Source organism: Microtus ochrogaster, chromosome 8 (genome assembly GCF_000317375.1).
Source record: "Microtus ochrogaster isolate Prairie Vole_2 chromosome 8, MicOch1.0, whole genome shotgun sequence".
Lineage (NCBI taxonomy): Eukaryota > Metazoa > Chordata > Mammalia > Rodentia > Cricetidae > Microtus > Microtus ochrogaster.
In genome coordinates this window covers 6,561,181-6,581,214 of record NC_022015.1, presented here as the reverse complement: position 1 = coordinate 6,581,214, position 20,034 = coordinate 6,561,181, and the positions used below count along the sequence as shown (strand labels likewise).

At 45.8% G+C, this 20,034-nt stretch overlaps 1 protein-coding gene across 1 annotated transcript in view; it reads right to left on the bottom strand.

Moving 5' to 3' along the window:
• Positions 1 to 20,034, bottom strand: part of Insc (INSC, spindle orientation adaptor protein) — a 106,328-nt gene that overhangs the window by 8,808 nt on the left and 77,486 nt on the right. The window contains exons 8-10 of the mRNA XM_026781469.1: positions 9,696 to 9,867; positions 6,285 to 6,463; positions 108 to 174 (exon numbers count right to left, since the gene is read on the bottom strand). Of these exons, the coding sequence (XP_026637270.1) occupies positions 108 to 174; positions 6,285 to 6,463; positions 9,696 to 9,867 (418 nt within the window). The remainder of the gene's footprint in view (positions 1 to 107; positions 175 to 6,284; positions 6,464 to 9,695; positions 9,868 to 20,034) is intronic.

Below are 20,034 nucleotides of genomic sequence, written 5' to 3'. Positions count from 1 at the left end.
ACACACATATATATATATATATATATATCTGCACATAGGATTTATACAAACTCAAGGACATGTGACACCATATACTCTGATGATCCACAGGGCATGCCCAGACATACCATTCTCCTGAATGATGTCAGAGGCACACTGCTCCAGCACAGACATGTTTGCCAAGATGGTCACAATCTGGAAAATGAAATTGAGAAGCTATGAAATAGACATGTACATTTCCCATGGTACTCAATGAAGGCAGGTCAGCTAGGGGCTGCAGAGCTTCCCTTCGGTCTGGCTCCTGTCCATCTTTCCTTGGTATTGTCTTCTATTCTCATGGGCTCCTGCCACCCAGATGTAAGTCCCAGTGACTAATGCCCATTAATCAGTGGGTGGCTCTGGCATGATTGTCTGGAGCACCCAGTAGACAACAGCCTCACACTGGATGAAGCTGAGGCCCAGTCATTTGAGTGCAGGAACCCTTTTAGCCTAACCCCTAAAATTTAGGCAAAATTGGCAAGTTTCAGGCCCTGTGATCCCTTCCATTCTGGCTTCATCTCCTGACTCTTTGATCCGCCTTTGACTGGGTTCACCTGTGCCAATGTCCTGACGCTGCCCTTCAACGTGAGCTCTAGGCAGAGAGCATGCACAAAAGGTGGATTCTGGTGAGAAGATTAACTTAGCCACACTTTACACGTCTATGGTATTCAAGCCTCAATTACAGATCACACGGGAGGACTTTGCCATTAATGATTGGATGCTGACATTCGATGAACATCCAGGATTGGTTGCAGTTTCTTAGGTTTTAACACACCAGTCTCCCACAGCAAGATAAAGAGATCTCATGTCACAAAAATGGATTAAGGAATATCCAGCAAGAGACCCAAACTATAAATGGTATAAAAAATAAGAAATTAAAAGAAGTCAAGGATGGAAGTATGGGCACTATGAGCAGAGACGCCTGCCATGCTGTTTCTAAAAGAAACCACACAGGGAAAATGTGCCTGTCTCCCCAGAAGCAGAGAGCATGCACAGATGGTGATTGAAATTAATAGTAAGCTAAAAAAGTATTTCTCCCAGATGTGAGCCACTCCCCAGGCAGTTTCTAGCACGCTGGTGGGGTGGTCTAAGCAGGAGCTGTGCTTCTGCCTCTGAGACGGTGAAGGGTAGGGTGCAGAGGGCAGTACAGGAGGCTTTGGTCCTGAGCGTGGACAGAACAACAGCATTTGCCGAGAAAGAGCACCTGCTGGATCTTAGCTGGCTTGTGTTAGCATTTCACTCTCCATAATAAACCATCTAAAAGCCCCCTTAAACAGAAAGGAAAAGGTGTCATAATAATAGAATATCCACCTCCGCCTCCCTCTCAATACACGCTGACTATGGAGACAGTATCTCTATGCATCATCTTCTCTCCACCAAGACTTGGTCAGGGGCTGGATTAAGTTGTGACTGCAGTGAGATGCTGGGGGGAGGCAGGGAAACACCTCCAAAACCTTGTTCTGAAGTCAACTGCAATGCCCAGGGTTTCGTGAGAGGAGTGGTGAGTATATTGAATGTTCTCTTATTTCAGAATAGGAAGTATTTATGGGCTCAGTGGAAGAAGGTAGAGAGAAAAGATGGGTTATAGATCCAGCCCTCAAGTGGAAGGTTCCCCAAGAGCCACGAAATGCACAGTCATAAAAAGACGTAAGGGATCAAGTCTGTCTGCTTCAGTGCATCTGGCTGTCTCTGGGCTGATAATAAGAGCAGGGCACAGCCTGTTCTCACCACACAGAGGCTGCCTTGCTCCACCCATCACCAGACAGGCATTTCTAAATGCAGACTCTTTCTTGACCTGTACATTCATGAAAGAAAAAAAAAGAGGGAAGGAAGGAAGAGAAGGAATGGGGAAGGGAGGAAGTAAAATAAAACCTTTGTCTGCGGCAACGGCTTCATTATATGGCAATCATTAGCGGAGTCAGAGGCACCAGGTAGGTCTTTGTGTTAGACTAATTTAGATCCTGTTAATGAAAATTACTTCCTCCTTACAGAGCCTGTACCCCATGTGGTTTTCTGAGGTGCAGATGAAGTAATCAATTAAGCACAATTTGAATAAATGCCAATTATGCCCTGCTTGGAGTCTCCCTTTTGAAACCTACTTGTATACACCATGATAGAGAGGGGCAAGATGCCAATGTTTTCACCTAGTAGTTAGCTCCCACCACTGCAGTTTTACCTGGCTGGAGGCAAGCTGGCAATGCTGTCAGGATATGGAATGCGGGAGTCAGGTCCACGGTTTCTCCTGGCCCAGGTTTATTCAACTGGTGTAAAATTAAGACCTGTTTTTCCTGACCCTTCTATAGTTACCTGGTGAGCATAGAGGACATTTGGCCTCAAGAAATCCCTACATGATAGGTAATGTAAGCTCAGATCCTGACTCTGTCTCTTGCTATCCTCATGACTCTAGAAATGATACCCAACCATCTGCGCCTTGGTTAATGAAAGAGTATATATTTCCTATTGCTGCTATAACAGATTACTGCAAACATAGTAACTTAAAACAATTTTATTAACTTGCCATTCTGGAGGTCTGAAGTTCTAGACAGATCATATTTGATTGAGGTGCGCGCGCGCACACACATACACACATTAATTCTGGGGGCTCCTGGGGAGAATCAGATGAGCTGTAATATGTTTGACATGGACCTTCTCTCTCACCTGTGCTGGGCAGATAGTTTAGGGCTGCCAGAGTTTGAACTCCAGCATCCAGCTGGCAAGTTGAGAAAGGCTCAGGTTAAAAAGGCCCCAGACCTTGAACAATGATTCAAGGAACACTAGCAATGTGACGACAGCCACATGAAGGGGCTGAGCTCTGCCTCATGCTTATGGATCAGATGTGAACTCTTGGCCACTGCTCCAGCACCATGCCTGCCTGCCTGCCTGCTACCACGTTCTCAGCCTTGAAAGTCATGGACTCCAGCCCTCTGAAACTATAAGCCCTGAGGAAACTCTTTCTCTTATGGGTTGCCTCAGTCATGGTGTTTTACCACAGCGATAGGAGACTAAGGCTGAGCCCTTCCCAGCTGGAAAACAACCAGTGCCTTCTATGGCATTCTAAAATCGCCTTTCTTTTGGCATACAAAGGCCTTAGGAAAATTGAAGTAGATAGCAAATTACCCCAGATCAGCAGGTGCTCTCCAATGTCACTAATTCAAAAATAAATGTTTCTGATTGGTAAGAAGTGGGTTGGTCAAGTTTTCTGACAGCAGTACACAGAGAGAAAGTAGTTTTCTTGGGCTCCCCTGGAGCAGGTGGTCCAGAAAGTCTGGCTTGCAGGCAGACATGAAGACTTGGTCCAGGATGTGTAACCTCTTAGAACTCTCAGCAGTCACGCTGACCACACCCTGACTCCACAGCATCCCTCCTCACCTGCTGTGCTGGAGGATAGCCCTGGAGACTGCAGTGCTTGGAAGACAAGTGAAGTATGCCCAGAACACACAACAGAGACAAGTGGTCTCGCCCGACAGACCCTATGACACAGAACAAACACCCAGTGTACAGCTAATGCTGAGTCATGGGTACTTCCATGTCACCCAGGGATTCAGACAAAAGAGCCAATGTTCACAAAACTGCAATTACCATTACTCTTCAAACAGAAGCTATCCAACTATATCAAACATGGCTCTGGAATCATCCTCTTCATCCTCTTCTTCCTCTCTCTCTTTCCCCTATGACATACATGCTCATGTATGTATGTATGTACAAGCCAGAGAGCAATCATTCTCCACCTACGTATATTGAATTGCCCTTGCTCTAAACCTAGGACTTGTCAGCTCAGCTAGGATGGAGCCAGTATGCTCTATGGACTCACTTGTCTCCTCCTTCCAGAACCAAAACTGCAGCTGTATGCTCCTTTGCCCAGCTTTTATGTGGGTTCTACACATTTGAATCAGGTTCTCATACTTGTGCAGCAAGCATTTTACCAACTGAACCATCTCCCAGTTTATAGTACTTTTCACCTTACACACCCCCACCCCCACCCCCACCCCCACAGACACCTTGCATGCGTTCACACATAACCTGAAGCCATACATGTCACCTATTACTTCACACCGTACAATACTCCCCACTGCATTAACTGTATTTCCTAGCTCCATTCCTACCCTAAATTGGACATCTCCATCTAGGCCCATTTCAATCTATCCTACTACATTTACCTACCCCAGTCACTACTGAGTACCCAATTTGGTTCTAAATGCTTTAAAATACCATCCCATTTAATCATATGAAGGCTGGAAGAGAGAAGATCTGTTATTATCTCCATTACACAGATGAGAAAATTGTGGCTTAAGAGATTAAGAGCTTGGTCCGAGGTCACACAGTTAGGAACCAACAGAGACAGGATCTGAACACAAGTGCACCTAAACTTGTGCTGTTTCTATTAGTTATACACATGGCAGAGATTTATAAACCACCGAGGGCTTTTGAGACACAAGTCACTATTACAATTGGCATTTTGTAATTTGCATTTCTGATAGATGGATTCCTGGTAAGGAGTGTTGACACTGAAGTTCCGGAAATGCTACAAAATACGTTCATTCTAAACTGCCAAACAGACTACAAATGTCTGTGGAAGTGTAGGCAGCACACTGCCTCTGTGAAGGCAGCTCACAGAAGGCTGGTAGCATTTCTATTTTTAGTACCCTCCATCCACTTCAGAGGCCAAGGACACTGCTTGCACAAGACCTTAGAGGCTGCCCTTCCCTATCCTGTTGTGTCTGTGATTAGCCTCTATACAATACCCCATGGGTGTGAAATCAAAGGACCATGAAAACTACCAGTTAAACAGGGTTATCTTTTCCTTTATTTATTTTCTTTTTAAAGAATGGGGTCTTAGGTTGGCTTCAACCCCTCTAAGTAGGAGACCTTGAACTTCCGATCCTCCTGCCTCTACTTCCCAAGGGTTGGAACTACAGGCATGTACCACTGTGCCCAGTTGTGGCAGTCTTTGTGGATGGTGGGCAAACATTCCACCAACTGCACTCCCCCCTCAGCCTAGGACCATCTTTTTGATGCCTGATATCCAGATATGACCTGTGCTCTCTTCTTCAAGATGAGCAGAAGTAGATGGAAACCCAAGACTGTACTGTGGGGTCTTTATCCAAGGGCAAGCATAGACAGAGTGGGTTTTGCCAGTGAGGATTCTGCTTGACAAATGAAGTGGACTTGGCTTGCCTAGATGATGGAGGACTTCTCACTGTCCAAACAGAGGTTCGCTGAGTACATACATAGCCAAGACTAGGAGGCTTTGCACAACATTGGCGTCACTGGCCTGCTCATTACCGGAAACCTCACGGGGCATTTAATTTCTTAAGTATTTCAGGGGGCGGTGAGCACTTCAGAGCCCAATTCATCTTCTTTGTCTTCATTGCAGAGAGCCCTCTGATCACCTTAATCCTCCCTCTGCCATAGCAAAGAGAGCCATTTGTTTCTTTAATGGGTCTGCTCTCTCTAGCTAAGTGGCTGCTCAGAGCCAGGGCAGAAGGCAAAGCCATCCTGAGGACAGTGGGAGATGGGCTCAGCTCAGACAGGGGAATAAAAAAAAATTCCCCCTGAACCCAGATGCAGGGAGATTATCCGTTTGCCTGCTGTTTAACCACATTCTCACTCCTATGAGGTACCCTCCGTGAGACCTCATGAGGGGGGCTGCCAAGTCATGGGCCATTCATGCTGGAAGCAACATCACATGCTACACACAAGGAGGCTACACTCAGCAGCTTCTCACTCAGTGCTGTGCACAGCGTTAGTCCCAATGGGGCATCTGCTCACTTTACAGCATCTTTGTCCTGGTCTACACTAAGAGTCTGTGTTCACTAGTCCATCCAACTCCTTCGTCGACTCTGTCGTTAGAGATACACATTTTACAAATGAAAAAAGAATGAATTGCCCAAAGTAGCATGATTATTTACTGCAAAGATCTGCTGAATCCATATCATCTGTCTTCAAAGACCTTGTTCGTATTGTGTCCCTACTGGATCTCATCTGACATGAGCAGAGTAAGCCTAGCGTAGGGCACTTGAAGGTGAAGATGCTCCATGTGGGAGAGAGGTTCGGGGGAGGCATCTAGCTAAAGGAGACACACAATGAAGGCCAACATGGGGTAGACACTCCAGCAGTGAGCTCATGACTAACACCTAGAATTACAATAGGCACTGGGCATCAGAAGCCAGTCAATCAGGCAAACAGCTAGGCCTATGTGAACATGATCTCTTCCTGCTCGCACCCTGATTATTTGTGAGAAGTCTAGGCCTTCCTGGGCTTTTTACCTGGTCCCGAGTATAAGGCGTGTCCACTCTCTGTTTGTCACTGCAGGCTTCCAGGAGAACACGGATGGCATTCAACTGCAGAAGCATCTCACAGGCCATTTTGTCAAAGAAGGTGATGTTGGCAAGGGCCGCAGAGGCCAGTAAGAAGACTTCCCCCGATGAGGCCTCTTGGCACAATTCTGGATAGTGAAAAGGAAGAAACAGTTCAAGGCCAAGTGTTTGCACATGACTGATCTCCCTTGGCCGCTATAATAGCTCTGGGAGAGAGACTATTTTGGTAGGAGTTTTGATACTCTTTTTGGAGATGAACAAATTAGTCACTATCAAGGGAACTATGCCATCTGCATAGGTAGCAGAGCTGGGATTCGAACCCTTGTGTGTGATTCCTGCTCACCCACAATTATTTTAATGAGTGAACCCAAGTCGCCTAAATTTTTGGGATGGTAAGATGGACCAAACAGGTTAAACCCTTGTCCTTGTGATACTTATTCTCTGTAGAAGGCAATAGAAAGTGAGTCTTTAGGAGTGTCCATCCCTCCACTACCTAACACAGTTTCCTTGGCCCTCACAGAACCTGCAACAGATGCCCAGCTTGAGGCACAAGAGGCTCTGTCCATAGTGCTGTTTGTCCCAATGGCCCTTGCTTCTAAGTCTCAGTTCTAACTTGGGTCACCACAGGATGTAACAAATCAAGCTCTGTCCCTCATGTAATACTTCTACAGAGACAAAGAAAGGAGGAACACACTCCAGAGAACATCTCCTGAAGAGGGAGGAAGTTCAGAGACAAAGAAGAGCTAGGCCTGATGCTTGAGGGTTCTCACAGAGCAGCTGGCATCTTCACAGATGTTGTTATAGTTCCCCCCTAAAGTGGGACGGACAGGAGTATCAGCCAATCACCTGAGGTCTTCCTTGTGCTGTGCCACTGCCTTTTGGCCCATCCTCAAGGGAAAAAATGATAGGTAACAGATATGGAGGCTGAGTCTCATGGGAGCCGTCACAAGCTCGAGCATTTACCGTGGACCAGGAGCTGCTTTAAGTGCAGCCATTTATCTTTACAGTAATTCGATTTTGTTGTGGCCTCAAAAATTAAATACCTGATGTTGTGATTTGCTAAGATCTTATAGCCAGTGAGGAAAAACATCTAGGCTACCCTGATTCCCAAATCCCTGTTCTTTCAATCCCTCACATTGCCTCTTCTTTCAGCCACTTGGCTCATTCTCTGTGATGTGCCCCCAAAGACATAGGTTCTATCAGTTCTATTGGGCAGTAATGCCTACTGCCTCTGGGGTTTTCTGTTCCCTGTAGACCAGCCCAGATGTGACCAGCAAACATCTAGATCTCATCATCCAGGGCTGGGACCACAGATTAGCCGAGTAATTAAAAGCTCTTCACAGCCAATTCTCCCCTCATCCCTGACTGGGGAGAATCGCTGGGGGCCACTGACTCCTTCCAAGCACACCTCTCTGTATACGGACGTTGGTATGGGACCACTCTACTGCTGGAATTGTCCCTATGTATAAATGCCTCCCCTCATTTTCCTGCACTTGCCACTGATGCTGACACATCGATTATTAGCCCAGCCATCTAAGTGCCTTTTAATTTTGCTGCACATTTATTTGAACTACAGTCTGAGTCACCTGGGATGTGTTAGGAAGATTAAATTGAGGATCCCAGTGACTCATTTTTAAATGTTTCCAGGGAACGGCAAGAAATTAGAGGGCCGTTTCCCACCAAAGAACAGAGCTCTGGCATCCCGCCCAGAAGATATATCCCATCTGCTGACTCTGAGGGTGGGCTGGACAGTGCGTCTTCATGGGGATGGGGGAAATACAAAGGCTTCTCCTCCTCTTTGTCCAAATAAATGCAGTCTGGACAAAGGAACAGGTAAAGGCAGGTAACAAATGTGAAGAGCTGCTGGGTCTACACACTTTGCCTTGCTTATTATTTGGGAGGGCTTCTGTACAACTTGGCATTTATTTCTTATCTTAAAATGTGCTAGCCTTCCCCACAAGGCCATAATCAGCTGTGCTTCACCAAGCCTGTCCACACTTAGTCTGTGCATGTGTTCCTCAGCTTAATGCAGGTTCAAGAGCCTCTTGTTTTCTCCTTCCATCTAGCTCTCTCCAACTCATTTCTCTCCTGCCAAGCCCTAGTGGGAGTTTGAGCGTGAGAACCCTGGCATGGTGGGTCCTAACAGAATTCTTGAGTCTCACCCTTTCAAACAGAGTAAGCCTGGACTCTGTGGCCTCCTGTGCTCCCTCCAGCCAAGGTTTTCTATGGATTCCATGTTTTATTGACTTTGGATCAATGTAGATGTCTGTCCCCACACCCATCTCTCCAAATCTGGCCCATGGGAGACCTGGCCAGGGTTGACAATAAGTCTACATAACTGATACTCCTATATGAAAAGTTCTTTCTGGCAGTAAAATCCTAGAACCAGAAGGCTCCTTTAGAGAAGTGGGTTGCAGTCCCTCATCGCATATAGGAGAAAAGCTGTCAAGTGAAATTTACAAGATGTCATGGTACGTGAGTGGCAGAATCACACACAACCCCACACAGGGTTGCTGGCCAGTAGCTGTTTGTTGATGGATAGGTGAAAAGCCAGAACCCAAGCTCAGCTGTTTCAACTCCTATCCCAGGGTCTTACACTTTCTCTAAATCCAGGCAACTGCAGATATTCTTAGACCTGGTGTGGCAAGTGCAAGAATTAGTCCTAATTAATTTTCATCTTAAAATATAAAGACGGATATAGAGATGACAAAGGTATGCTATAGAGAAACAAGTTATGAATGGAGGGGGAAACAGAGCTCTCCAAACAAGCTTCCTGGGCATTGTTACCCAGACTAGTCCTAGTTTCTGCAGTTCTGAAAAGGAAAGGCTAGGGAAAGAGAATATTCTAGACAGCATAAACCTCTCTCCCGCCAAGCCTGCAAAGGTCTAAAAGGGGAAACAAAGAAGAGTTAACATGTTCATGGCTCCATGATGCAAAGCCAAATGGTGACATTTCCTGCAGCAGGTTATGGAGAGCTAGTTCTCTCTGGAAAATCATTTGTGCTAATTAGTACTGCTTCAGTCACTGGGTGCAATGACCGAAATTTTAGGAACAAAACCTACTGAAGTCAAACTTTGAGTACTTATTTGCTCTTAACTCCCCCTGAAAGGCCATGTGACCCCTAACTACTGTTCAAGTTGATGCTGAAGGAGCTGCGTGTGTTTCCATAGGAGACTCTTGACTACAAGGTTCCTCAAAACCACCTCATCCATTAATGGTGACCTTTCAACTGGCTTGACTGTCTTCGACGATTGTGAATTTGGTGAGAAGTAGGTGGGAAGTCCTTCCAGGCCCTTCTTGAAGACAGTTGTGCCTAGTCCCTCTCACGCAAGGGTTCCACTCAACCCAGGATAACTCACTGATGAGGGCTGCCACAATCTCCTCCATGTTCTCCAGGAAGCTAGTAAGGTGCTGGGTGAAGGACAGATGTGGGGAGGTAACCTGGGCCACCACAGCTGCAGCCTCAGCTCGAGTGGCTTCGGAGTGGCTGTCATCAGTCAAGATGTCGGCCAAGCACAGGATGCCATCCACCTGCAGATGGAAAGAAGAAACTTCCTTGTGTACCTTGAAAGGGATGGTACCGCTTCTTATGAAAGCAATGAGGCAGAGCCAACTCCTATCATCCTACAAGTTCAAATTTCACTTCTGAGAACAGTCCACACCCCTTATGGAGCCAGAGAAAGCCTGAGGGATGAATGATCCAAAGTTGGGAAGAATAAGTGACCTTCCATGGATTTTCTAGATAGCAGACAGTAAGCCAAGTGTCTAGGGACTGACCTTGGCCATGTATCACTGAAAAATGCAGTAGAAACAATGGTTACTTAGTGATCTTCTGACCCCGAGCTCCAAGCCAGGCTCCATCTTTCACGCTGTGTGACTTCATATCCCTGACCCTGTTCCCTCATACAGCATCAGGTTATAGGAGGCCAAGAGATGGTAAAACCAGCAGAGCCTTATAAAGAAGACAAGATCAAGAAGGTGGGTTCCTCCTCCTGTCTTCACCCTTTGCAGCAGGCTGAGCTCAGAGCTTTCCTTTCCCATCTTGTCCTCCACCATCGTGTTCCCCATAGAAAGAGTGCCGCATCCATGGAAACCTTACTACCTCTGCCCAATCAGAGAAGTAAAAGTCTCATGGGACATACATGCCAGCAAAAGGCTTGTTCCCCAGCCCCACTCCAGCGAGACCCGCTCTTGGCACAGTAATAAGAGACACTTCAGAGTGCCCATAGTGTGCCTGTGCCAAGTTCCATGCTTAGTAGACCGTGTATGTCATTGTATCACTGCAGCAACCTTCCCATGGTCACAGGAAGAAAAACTGAGAAAAGATTGCTCACCTGCTGCGGATCCTTAACTCTCAAATTCGTGGGTTTGGGACTTAAACTGTATAGTCTGCTCTGCAGTGCCTGGGTTCTAAAAAGGACATTAAACTCCCCCCTCCCCGGGAAGTCACATCTGAGTTTAAAACTCCCCCTCCATCAGGGTCTCCTTTAGGCAGAAGGAGTCGAGTCTTGCCACAGATAGGCCATCGGTGCTCCTGCAGGTCCTCCCGGGTCTAGATGCTAAACTGCTGAGGACCAGTGCTGGAGGTGGGGCAGGGGCCAGGGAAGAATAGGAAAAGGCCTTGGCTGAGCCCGCCACATCTGCTACTAAGGTAAACCTCTGGTCTCTGCATCCTCACTTCTTGCTATTAGCTCCAGCGGCCCCCAGAGCTCACCTTTCATTTGATCAGTGAGTCACCAACCTCCAGTCCTGCACCTCCCTTAAACGACTCTCAGAACCTGAAAGGCCCATTAGCTGCGAGGGCCATTGGCAGTTTCAGGCTCAAAGGAGACAAATGTGGAAACGAGAGCCCTGGGAATAGTCCACAGTCAGCCCCACCTGGATGTGCCTAATAAAAGGAACAAACAGCAGTCAGCCTGCCCCTGGCAGGCCTGGACTCAAGCCAGGTATTTTATTAACAGGCCCTTGGAGAGGGACCTCGTTTGAGCCCACAGGGCAGCTGCCGGCCTGGAAACAGGAAGGAAGCTCTCGATTGACTGGCTCACGCTCCTTCTCCTCCTTCGAGCATCAATCAAGAGGGTTGCTATGAAGCATGAGGTCCCTAATGTGAAAATATCTTCATCGGTCCAGTGCCCTTATACGTGTCTTGACTGTAGCTTCCACTGCTACCCTGGTCTCTGGCTCGGTTGGAACACCAGCCAGACTCAAATGAGTATGCAGCCCTGATGCTCAGCCCAATCTGAGCTGATGGTCCCAGGACCCAGTGAAACCCAGGACCCGAATATGAAGCCCTCTCCCCAGACCAGAACTAAGTAAGTCTGCAGCTTGTATAAGCACAGACCAAGTGCCAGGCCTTGGGCTGTGGAAACACAGATCCAGGAGAGAGTGCTCCTGTGGCAGAGGAAGTGACTCTCACCACAGGTAACCACCATGCAGAGTGATTTCCCAAAAGAAACTCTACATCTTCTGGAAGCCACCCTTGACTTAACACACCCACAATTCAGCTTGGGAAGATGGCTCAGTCTAGGTTCCCATGCTCAAGTACTTCTGCTACCTTCATTATATTATAATGCTAAAGAACATTGTTTCTCCAAGTGGGATTATGGTTGCACCTAATTAACTGTGGGTTACTTGAAAGAGACTCCCTGTACCCCTCCCAGAGCTCTCCTACCATATTCATAGTTAGGCCAAGAGTCAGCTTGGCAACAGCTCCACAGTGAACTTGCATGCTGCTCCAGCATTAAGAGTACACAATGAAGGGATTATAGGATCCCATGTCTATCTGGACCCCAGCCTGTACGCATGGGGACCACAGCTAGTTCAGTTTGAGATGCTTGATGTCTGGCATGAGTTGGGCTTTTGGGAGATGGGGAACAAACCCAAGAAACTAATATTTGACCTGTAACTTGAGGATACATTGCAGATTTATGCAAGTAGAATGATGACATTGTCAAGAGGAGGAGGCTATCAGCAAAGACTCAGAAAGGACAGCATTGGACAGAAGTCAGCTCAGCATCATTTCCCCAGATCTTTGGCCCCAGGTGATGCAGATCTGATGCCCTTGCTGCTCCCGGGTTTCTCAGAGGACCTGTAGGGTCTTTGATATTTAAGCGACCAGTTCCCCATTGTCTTGACTTCTGATATGTTGACTATGTTTCAGATTGCCTCTGAATCATTAAATACATCATTCCTTCAACACAGATCACATGATAGAAAATATTACAAAGATAGTAGCATAAACACACACACATATATATATATATACACTCATAAAATATATCACCCATGTCAGAGAATATAGAACATAAGCTTATTTGTTTACATTTGAATACATAGACTATGTAAATGTATAAAGGTTACATGGTTTATAATGGATCCCAATAATTAAATGAAAAACAATGGCAAGATCTATGTATGCCAGATATTCAGAAATTCTAAATCTTAGAAATGTCATTAAGCTAAGGCCTCTTCTTCATCCTCTCTCTGATCACCTAACCACTGAAAAACCTCACCCTGGGTTATGTGTTGTTTCTGTTCTTGTTTGCATTAGATCTCTGCCTAATAAACTAAGCTCTGTGGGTTTTACAAGTGATGTAAATGGTGCTATAGTCTAGAAAGGGATTTTCTTTCTTCCCTAGGCACCCCTGTGTTTATGAAACTCTTTCCTGCCATGTGTGTCTGTGGCTCAACTGTTTTCACAGCTGTATGTACTTCCACTGTGCCAATCTATTGCAATTCATGTATGCATTCTCCCGACGATGGTCACTTGAATGAATGTCTTTTGGGGTTTGCTATCCCGAACAGTGCTGTTACAAAGATTCTTCTAAACATCTTCTGGGCATGTGCCAGTTTCCTTGAGAGTCTTGACATACGAATGTCCAGGGCACATCTCTACCAATACTGCTAATTTGCTTTGTCATATTGTTGTAGCAAGTGATACCATAGAAAAATATTTAGTGTTATATCCTTCTCTGGTTTTCATATTATGTTTATAATTTTTAGTAATTTGATGGTTTGGATGAGCAGTGTTCCTAGTGGGCACTTCATCTCTAGTTGATGGTGCTGTTTGGGGTGGTTATGGAACTTTCAGGAGATGTGGCCTTGCTGGAGGAGTTACATCACTGTGGAAGGGCTTTGAGTGATTATAGTCTCACCCACTTCCTCCTCTCTTTGCTTCCTGTGTGTAGATAAAACGTGATCAGCCAGCTTCATATTCTGGCCACCTGCTGCCATGCCTTGCCCACCACTATGGACCCTCCCTATAGCACTGTAAAATAAACATACTTTTCTTTAAGTTTCTTTAGCCATGGTGTTTTTTTATCACTGCAACAGAAAAGAAGCTAATAAAGATGAACCATAAAACTGTATTTTAACTCATGTATAGCAAGATTAATCATCTTGGTTTTATTTTGGTGTGGTTTACTTGGGCTTTTTTGTTTGGTAATTTGGGGAGCCCTGTTTGTATGTCTTGCTTGTTTTTCTATTTGGTGTCTTTTTGTAGGGACCGGGTTTCCTTGGCCCTTGGTTCTGAGACTGTTGCTTTCTCCCAGCCTGTCACTAGCAGGCTGTCACACAAATTCTTCTTCATACACACCACCAACTCCAAGCTTCATCCCAGCCCAACTCATCACGACTCATCACCCAGGGCCACGAACCACTGGGTTATGATCTTTTTAGCACTTACATCCATCCCTAGAATAACAGAATGTGCAGGCTTGGGGCCAGACCTAGTAATCTGAACCTGGCTGTCTCTTACTGCCTAAACAATGTTCTTACCTCTTTGAGACTTTATCCTAAAATTTAGGGCATTAATACCAATATACGTAGTTTTCCTTTTCCTTACAAAATGGGTATTTAAAATATCAACTGGAAAAGATTATTGACATTATTCAATGAGAGCCTGCATGAGTAGTGCCCACCACATGGTGGAGCCATCGCTCCATCCTATCCCCAACTGGGGCGGCTTGTAGTGATCTCCTGAGGCCTGCAGTCTCTCTCCTCAATTCCCTGTGCCTCAAAGACTCCTACCAGGGCTTCCCTCCAAGGTCCCTTTCTGTAGGCTCCTCCAAAAGTGAGAAGTTCAGCCCTCTGGGTAATGTGTCGGTTGCATTTCCCATCCTTGAGGACATCACCTCATCAGAGGGTCAGGTTTATTGGGGCTCCTGTTTTTGGTAGTTTCATGGCCCTTATTGCTTGGCCTCTTTGTTTTGGGATCAAGACAGCGCAGTCCACCACGGTGGAAGCATGTTACAAAGAGGCCTGTTCACCTTACGGCAGCCAACTGGTAACGAAAGTGAAGAAGCAGGGTTCCAACGTCCTGGCTTCCTTCCATTAATCCTTATCTTCTGGTGGTTCTACCACCTCCCAGAAGTACCACAGGCTTGCAACCAGGCTTCTAGCATCATCAAGGAGGCATTTAGATACAGACCATAGCAGGTTCTGGAGGTCCACAAGCTGACCCACTTGTGTGAACATCTGATCACACAATCCAGAGCCAGGACTTTTAACTGGGCATCATCCATGACTAACTGGGAATGTTAAGGTGTGCAATTAGAATCCCTTAGCAAGGAGTCACCAAGATACACATCCATATTTTCAAACTTCTACTGGATCATTTTATATTTGATTTCAAAAAACAATTGGCTTGGATATTCCATGAGCACCTCCAACCCGAGCTGCTTAAAGTTGGAGTGTTGTTCCCATTTCCCTCCTGGCTACCATTTCAGACCCAGGCCAAGTCACCTGCCTCACAGGCCATCTCTGTCCTCCCAGCTGCCACACCACACTTATCTGATCGCAACTACAGCACTCAGTTATCTGGTAGGGTCTGTCCAAGCCACATGCACAGCCTCCTCTTATTTGGCGCCCTCTGGGTAAACCCTGCACTGGATTCTAAGTTCTTGAAACCCAGCTGAGGCCCAGTATTCAACAACCATGCTACAGTACGGGAGGAATGATGAGGAAACAGAGACGCGTGGAGGTGTCCCAGGCCACACAGCATAGCATATTAACTCTGATCCTTGTTCTGAGTTCCTTGCTATGTTCCGCCCTCCATTGGGCTTTTGAGAAAAAGAGAGAAACTGGAAAAAAGGTTAGATCAGTGGCGATCATGCAGTCCTGCTCCTACGAAAGGCCCAGGAGTAGCCCTGCCTGAGGCCAGCGCCTTCAAACACTGTTCCACTTCAGGAGAGTCTCCAACTTCTAATTGCCATTTCCCATCCCTAGGCATAAGGTTGGTGCCAAGAGAGTCATCTGATCAAAGTATTCTCACATCCTTACAGGAACGGATGCCGGGAGCACTTACAGATAATTAGCTCTGACGCGGAGTGGGATGGGCCTGACCTGAAGTCAGATGTCCCTGGCTGGTGGCTATGTACGTGTGGGTGCATTTGGTCTGGCTGGGGCATCACCTGGACAGCAAGACTCATGGACCTGGAGTCTTACACAGAGGGAACTGACAAATGCAGAGATTCTCGCTGGGGGTATGGAACTCAGGCATCTGGGGCCCTAAAGGTGAGAAAGCAATGTCAGATTTATGAGTAGCATTGTCCCATTGATTGCACCCCCAAAAAAAGTGTCAGAGAGGACCATTATACAAATATTGAAGTAACGCAGGCTGTATATAAAGTTCCATCGCTGGTGCTGGTCAGCCATCTTTGTTTTGTGTTAGAGCATTCATTTTGCTTCCGCACTGTGTTTAGTTTTTGGTGACTGCCAGGGGAGCTATCGAGGTGCTTAAGTGAATGCAGTGAAAATTTGACCATGGGGATAAATTACAAAGAATTTCAGGGTCTTTCTCTCTCTCCCCCTCTCTCTCTCTCTCCCTCTCTCTCTCTCTTTCTCTCCCCCCTCTCTCTCTTCCCCTCTCTCTGTACCCTCCCTCTCCCCTCTCTCTAGTCTATGCCAGCCTCTGCCTCAACTTACAATCCTCATGCCTCAGCCTCCCAAGTGTTGGAATGATGGGCAGGCACCACCACACCCAGCTCTGAAGACTGCTAATATTCTCCTTCATGATTCTGTCAACTCAAATATCTAAGACATACAGGAAAAACAAAAGACAAAGGAGAATTTCAAAACCACTGGAGACCTGTTCCTGGCTCCAAGAAGAATGGGCCAGTTCTCCTAGCATATAATCAGTCAGAGGGACAATCTAATTGAGGCTGGAGAGAAAAACAAGGATAAGTGGAAGCCAAGGACCAGGCAGAACGTCTGGTGGGTCAGAAACAGACATCGAAGGAGGAACCAGACTGAGACAAGACTCAGGTCAATGCCTGTGGTCCATGGCTCCCTAATGAAAGAATGAACTTGCTTTAGAGTAATGGTAGAGGTGACAACTTAGTAAAAAGGCACAGAAACTAAGCAAACATCCAAGAGATAGCAGCACCCTCCCCTAAGCCAACATATCTACCCCAGCAGGCTCCACACCGCATCTCCTTGTGACATTTCAAACACAAGTGGATAAATATAAACATGACATCATAATAGAAAATGGAAGGGTAGGTAGAAAGGGCTGTGTGGCCTCTCCAGGCAAAAGTCGGTAAGGGCAAGGAAGGAAGATGTACAGGCAAAGACTGTAGAGGGGAATTGGGAGAAATCATGGTTTGATGGCTTAAATCACCTGGGAGTATAACTAGAAACTAATCTCTCTGTTAGCAGATTTTCTTTAAAGCACATTTCCAATGGGTGTTCTGAAGACTTTTGGCTTGGGGGTGACTGTTCCTTGGGTCAGTGACACTATCCCTGTGCTGATGAGAAAATGCCGAGTTTTCAGTAAAATCCCACGGAGGCCCAGCTGGGATCTGGGCTGCAGCCAAAATGTTTAGGTCGACAATTCTCAGATGATAGGTGCCACCATCTGGGGAAGCATGAAAAGTTATAACACCAGCTAGGCGTGGTTGTGCAGGCCTTTAATCCCAGTACTTGGTAGGTGGAGGCAGGTGGATCTCTGAGTTCAAAGCCAGCCTGCTGGTCTACATAGTGAGTTCCAGGACAGTCAGGGCTAGGGCTACACAGCGAAACCTTGCTTCTCTCTCTCTCTCTCTCTCTCTCTCTCTCTCTCTCTCTCTCTCTCTCTCTGTGTGTGTGTGTGTGTGTGTGTGTGTGTGTGCGCGCGCGAGCGTGCACCTGAATTTCAACCACTAGAAATTTGATTTTAATTGTCAATCTTTACTGTTCTTTAAAAACTTTTCATGGAAGTCTAATGGACATCTTGGTTTGAACGCCAGTGTCCTAGGGACAATTGTAGTACAAGAAAAGTTTACATAACCTTCAGAGTTTGGAGAGTATGCCTGCTTTCTGACTTTACTTCCTCAGTGAAATAGTCAATGACACATCAGCCTTCCTTCAAAATCAGCAGCAGGACCTAGGAATCCAGCAGCAGCACTTCCATCTAACGCTGTGCTAGCCCATGTAATCACACAAGAAAAGATGCCATGACTGAAAAGAGGAAAGCATGCTGCACCATCCTTTGCACCATCCTTTGCATATGTGCAGATGTGCAGCAAATGTGACATGCCCACTCTCTACTAAAATGTGTCAGTAGACTTAGCACAACCGCTAGATACAGTAGCAAACGTGTATTTTCTATGTGTTAGCAGCAACATTTCAAATATCTTCATTTAAAAATACCACTTACATTGCTGTAAAGTATAGCGATAAATATTTAAAAGATGTATAAGGGGTAAGTACTTAATGGCAGTCTATACTAAGGATAGAAATGTGTTGTGTTCATTGACTAGAGCACTCTAATTGTTTGAGGTGTCAAGCTTATAGAGAAATTTAAAGAACCTCTAATTAAAATATCAGGAAGTATTATAGACACTAACAAGTTGGTTATAAAATGAGTACAGGAATACAAAGAACTGTCAATATAATTTTAAAGAACAAAGGTTAAAAAGAACAAAGGTTTAAAGAACAAAGGCTTATACAGCTCAATATCAAATTGTATTAGATTGAGCTCTCATTGTTATATCAATATGAGAATGGCCCCAAAAGACCAATAGAACAGGAAAATGAAGTCCAGAAATAGGCTGTATCCATCACTTTATTTACAAGAAAATATCTCAACTTAGGAACAGTCTTTTCAATAAATGGTATTGGCTCAACTGGCTAACTGTGTGAGGGAAAACTAAACATTGGACAGCAGGAAAAATGAGTAGCGAGTCAAAACTGTGGACAGTAAAACAGTGATGGTAACTTTGCCAACTACACACAGCCCCGCGTCTGGAAACAGAGTCTCAATGAGGAACTCTCTAGACCAGGTTGGCCCGTGGGGCACATCTGTGGGATTTGTCCTGGTTGTTAACTGATTTGGGAAGACCTTGCCCATTCTGGGAGGTTCCCGTCTCTAGAGAGGGACTCCTGAGTGGTACAGCAAAGGAGGAAGCTAACTGAGAGCAAGCAAAGAAGAATGTGTTCATTTGTTACTCTCTGTTCTTACCTGAAGATGCCACGTGACCAGCTGCTTCCAGCTAGGCCGCCATGACACCCCCTCCCCCAGTGACACACTGTAATCTAAGATTGTGAACTCAAATAAAACCTTTCTCCCCTAACCTGCTTTTTTCAAAATATTTTTTATTACAGCAACAGAAATAAAACAAGGATAATCCCAAATAAAATACAAGAGAATATTGTCATAGTTTTAGAGAACACAAGAATTTCTTAAATGGACAGAAGCAACACTCGCTATAAAAGAGATCACTAAATTGGACCTTAACAAAATCAAGAATTTCTATTTATTAAATGACAACATTAAGAGAATGACAAAGCAAACCTCAGGCTGACAACACTTCTTCTCACTATCTCTATCTGAGAAGGGATTTGTGTCTGGAATACATTTTAAAATTTATAAATCAATAGGGCAAGACAAACGATGGAACATTTTTAAATGAGAAAACATCTCAGGCTGACGTTTCGCCCAAAATGGAGACAACCAAATGGATAGCAGGGATATGAAAAAGAGCTCGGAATCATTACTCATCAGAAAAACAAAGTTTAAACTCATCATAAAAGATGAGTGTGTGCCTGAGTAAGTCAGAGGCAGGGGAGTGCCTCATGCATCTACAAGCAATGTGATCTGCGCTTCTGAAGTCCTCTAGGGAGAGGCCCTACTTTGGAGACTGTACGCATTTGTCATCCCCAGGGGCTTTCTGTCTCCTTGTCTCTTTTCACCTGAGAGCCCCCTCTTCCTTCTCACAGCCCTCCCCCTTCCCTGTCTCTCCTCATCTCTGTGGGTGACCAGCAAGCCCACCACTTGCTCTCAGGGAACAACAGATGTTGACTGCTGACCCATGATTTAAGGGATGCCTGCTGTCCCTTCTATACCGTCAGTACCAGAATATCTCAGGGAGGGCATTTTCTCGGTCCAGTTCCACTCCCTTCTGCACGAATGTTCTCAGTCTCCTATGTCCTTTTGCTGCCAGAAGGCTCATGGCTCCTGTCCCCTTCCCAATAGCACTTCCCCACTCAGAAGCCAAATGGGAGCCTAGCATTGGTAACCAAAGCATCTCCTCTACACAAAGTCAGGTCCTCTTTTGTGACATCCATCCCCTAAGGCACAGATCTCTTTACCCCAGCACCAGCATTATAGTCACACCCAGATTCCTATGTGTTTTCTTTCCTCTCTGAATCCTTGGGATTCTAAGGAGGAAGTGAACACTGATTAACGTTTTACCCACAGACCTGCATCCCCTTACCTCT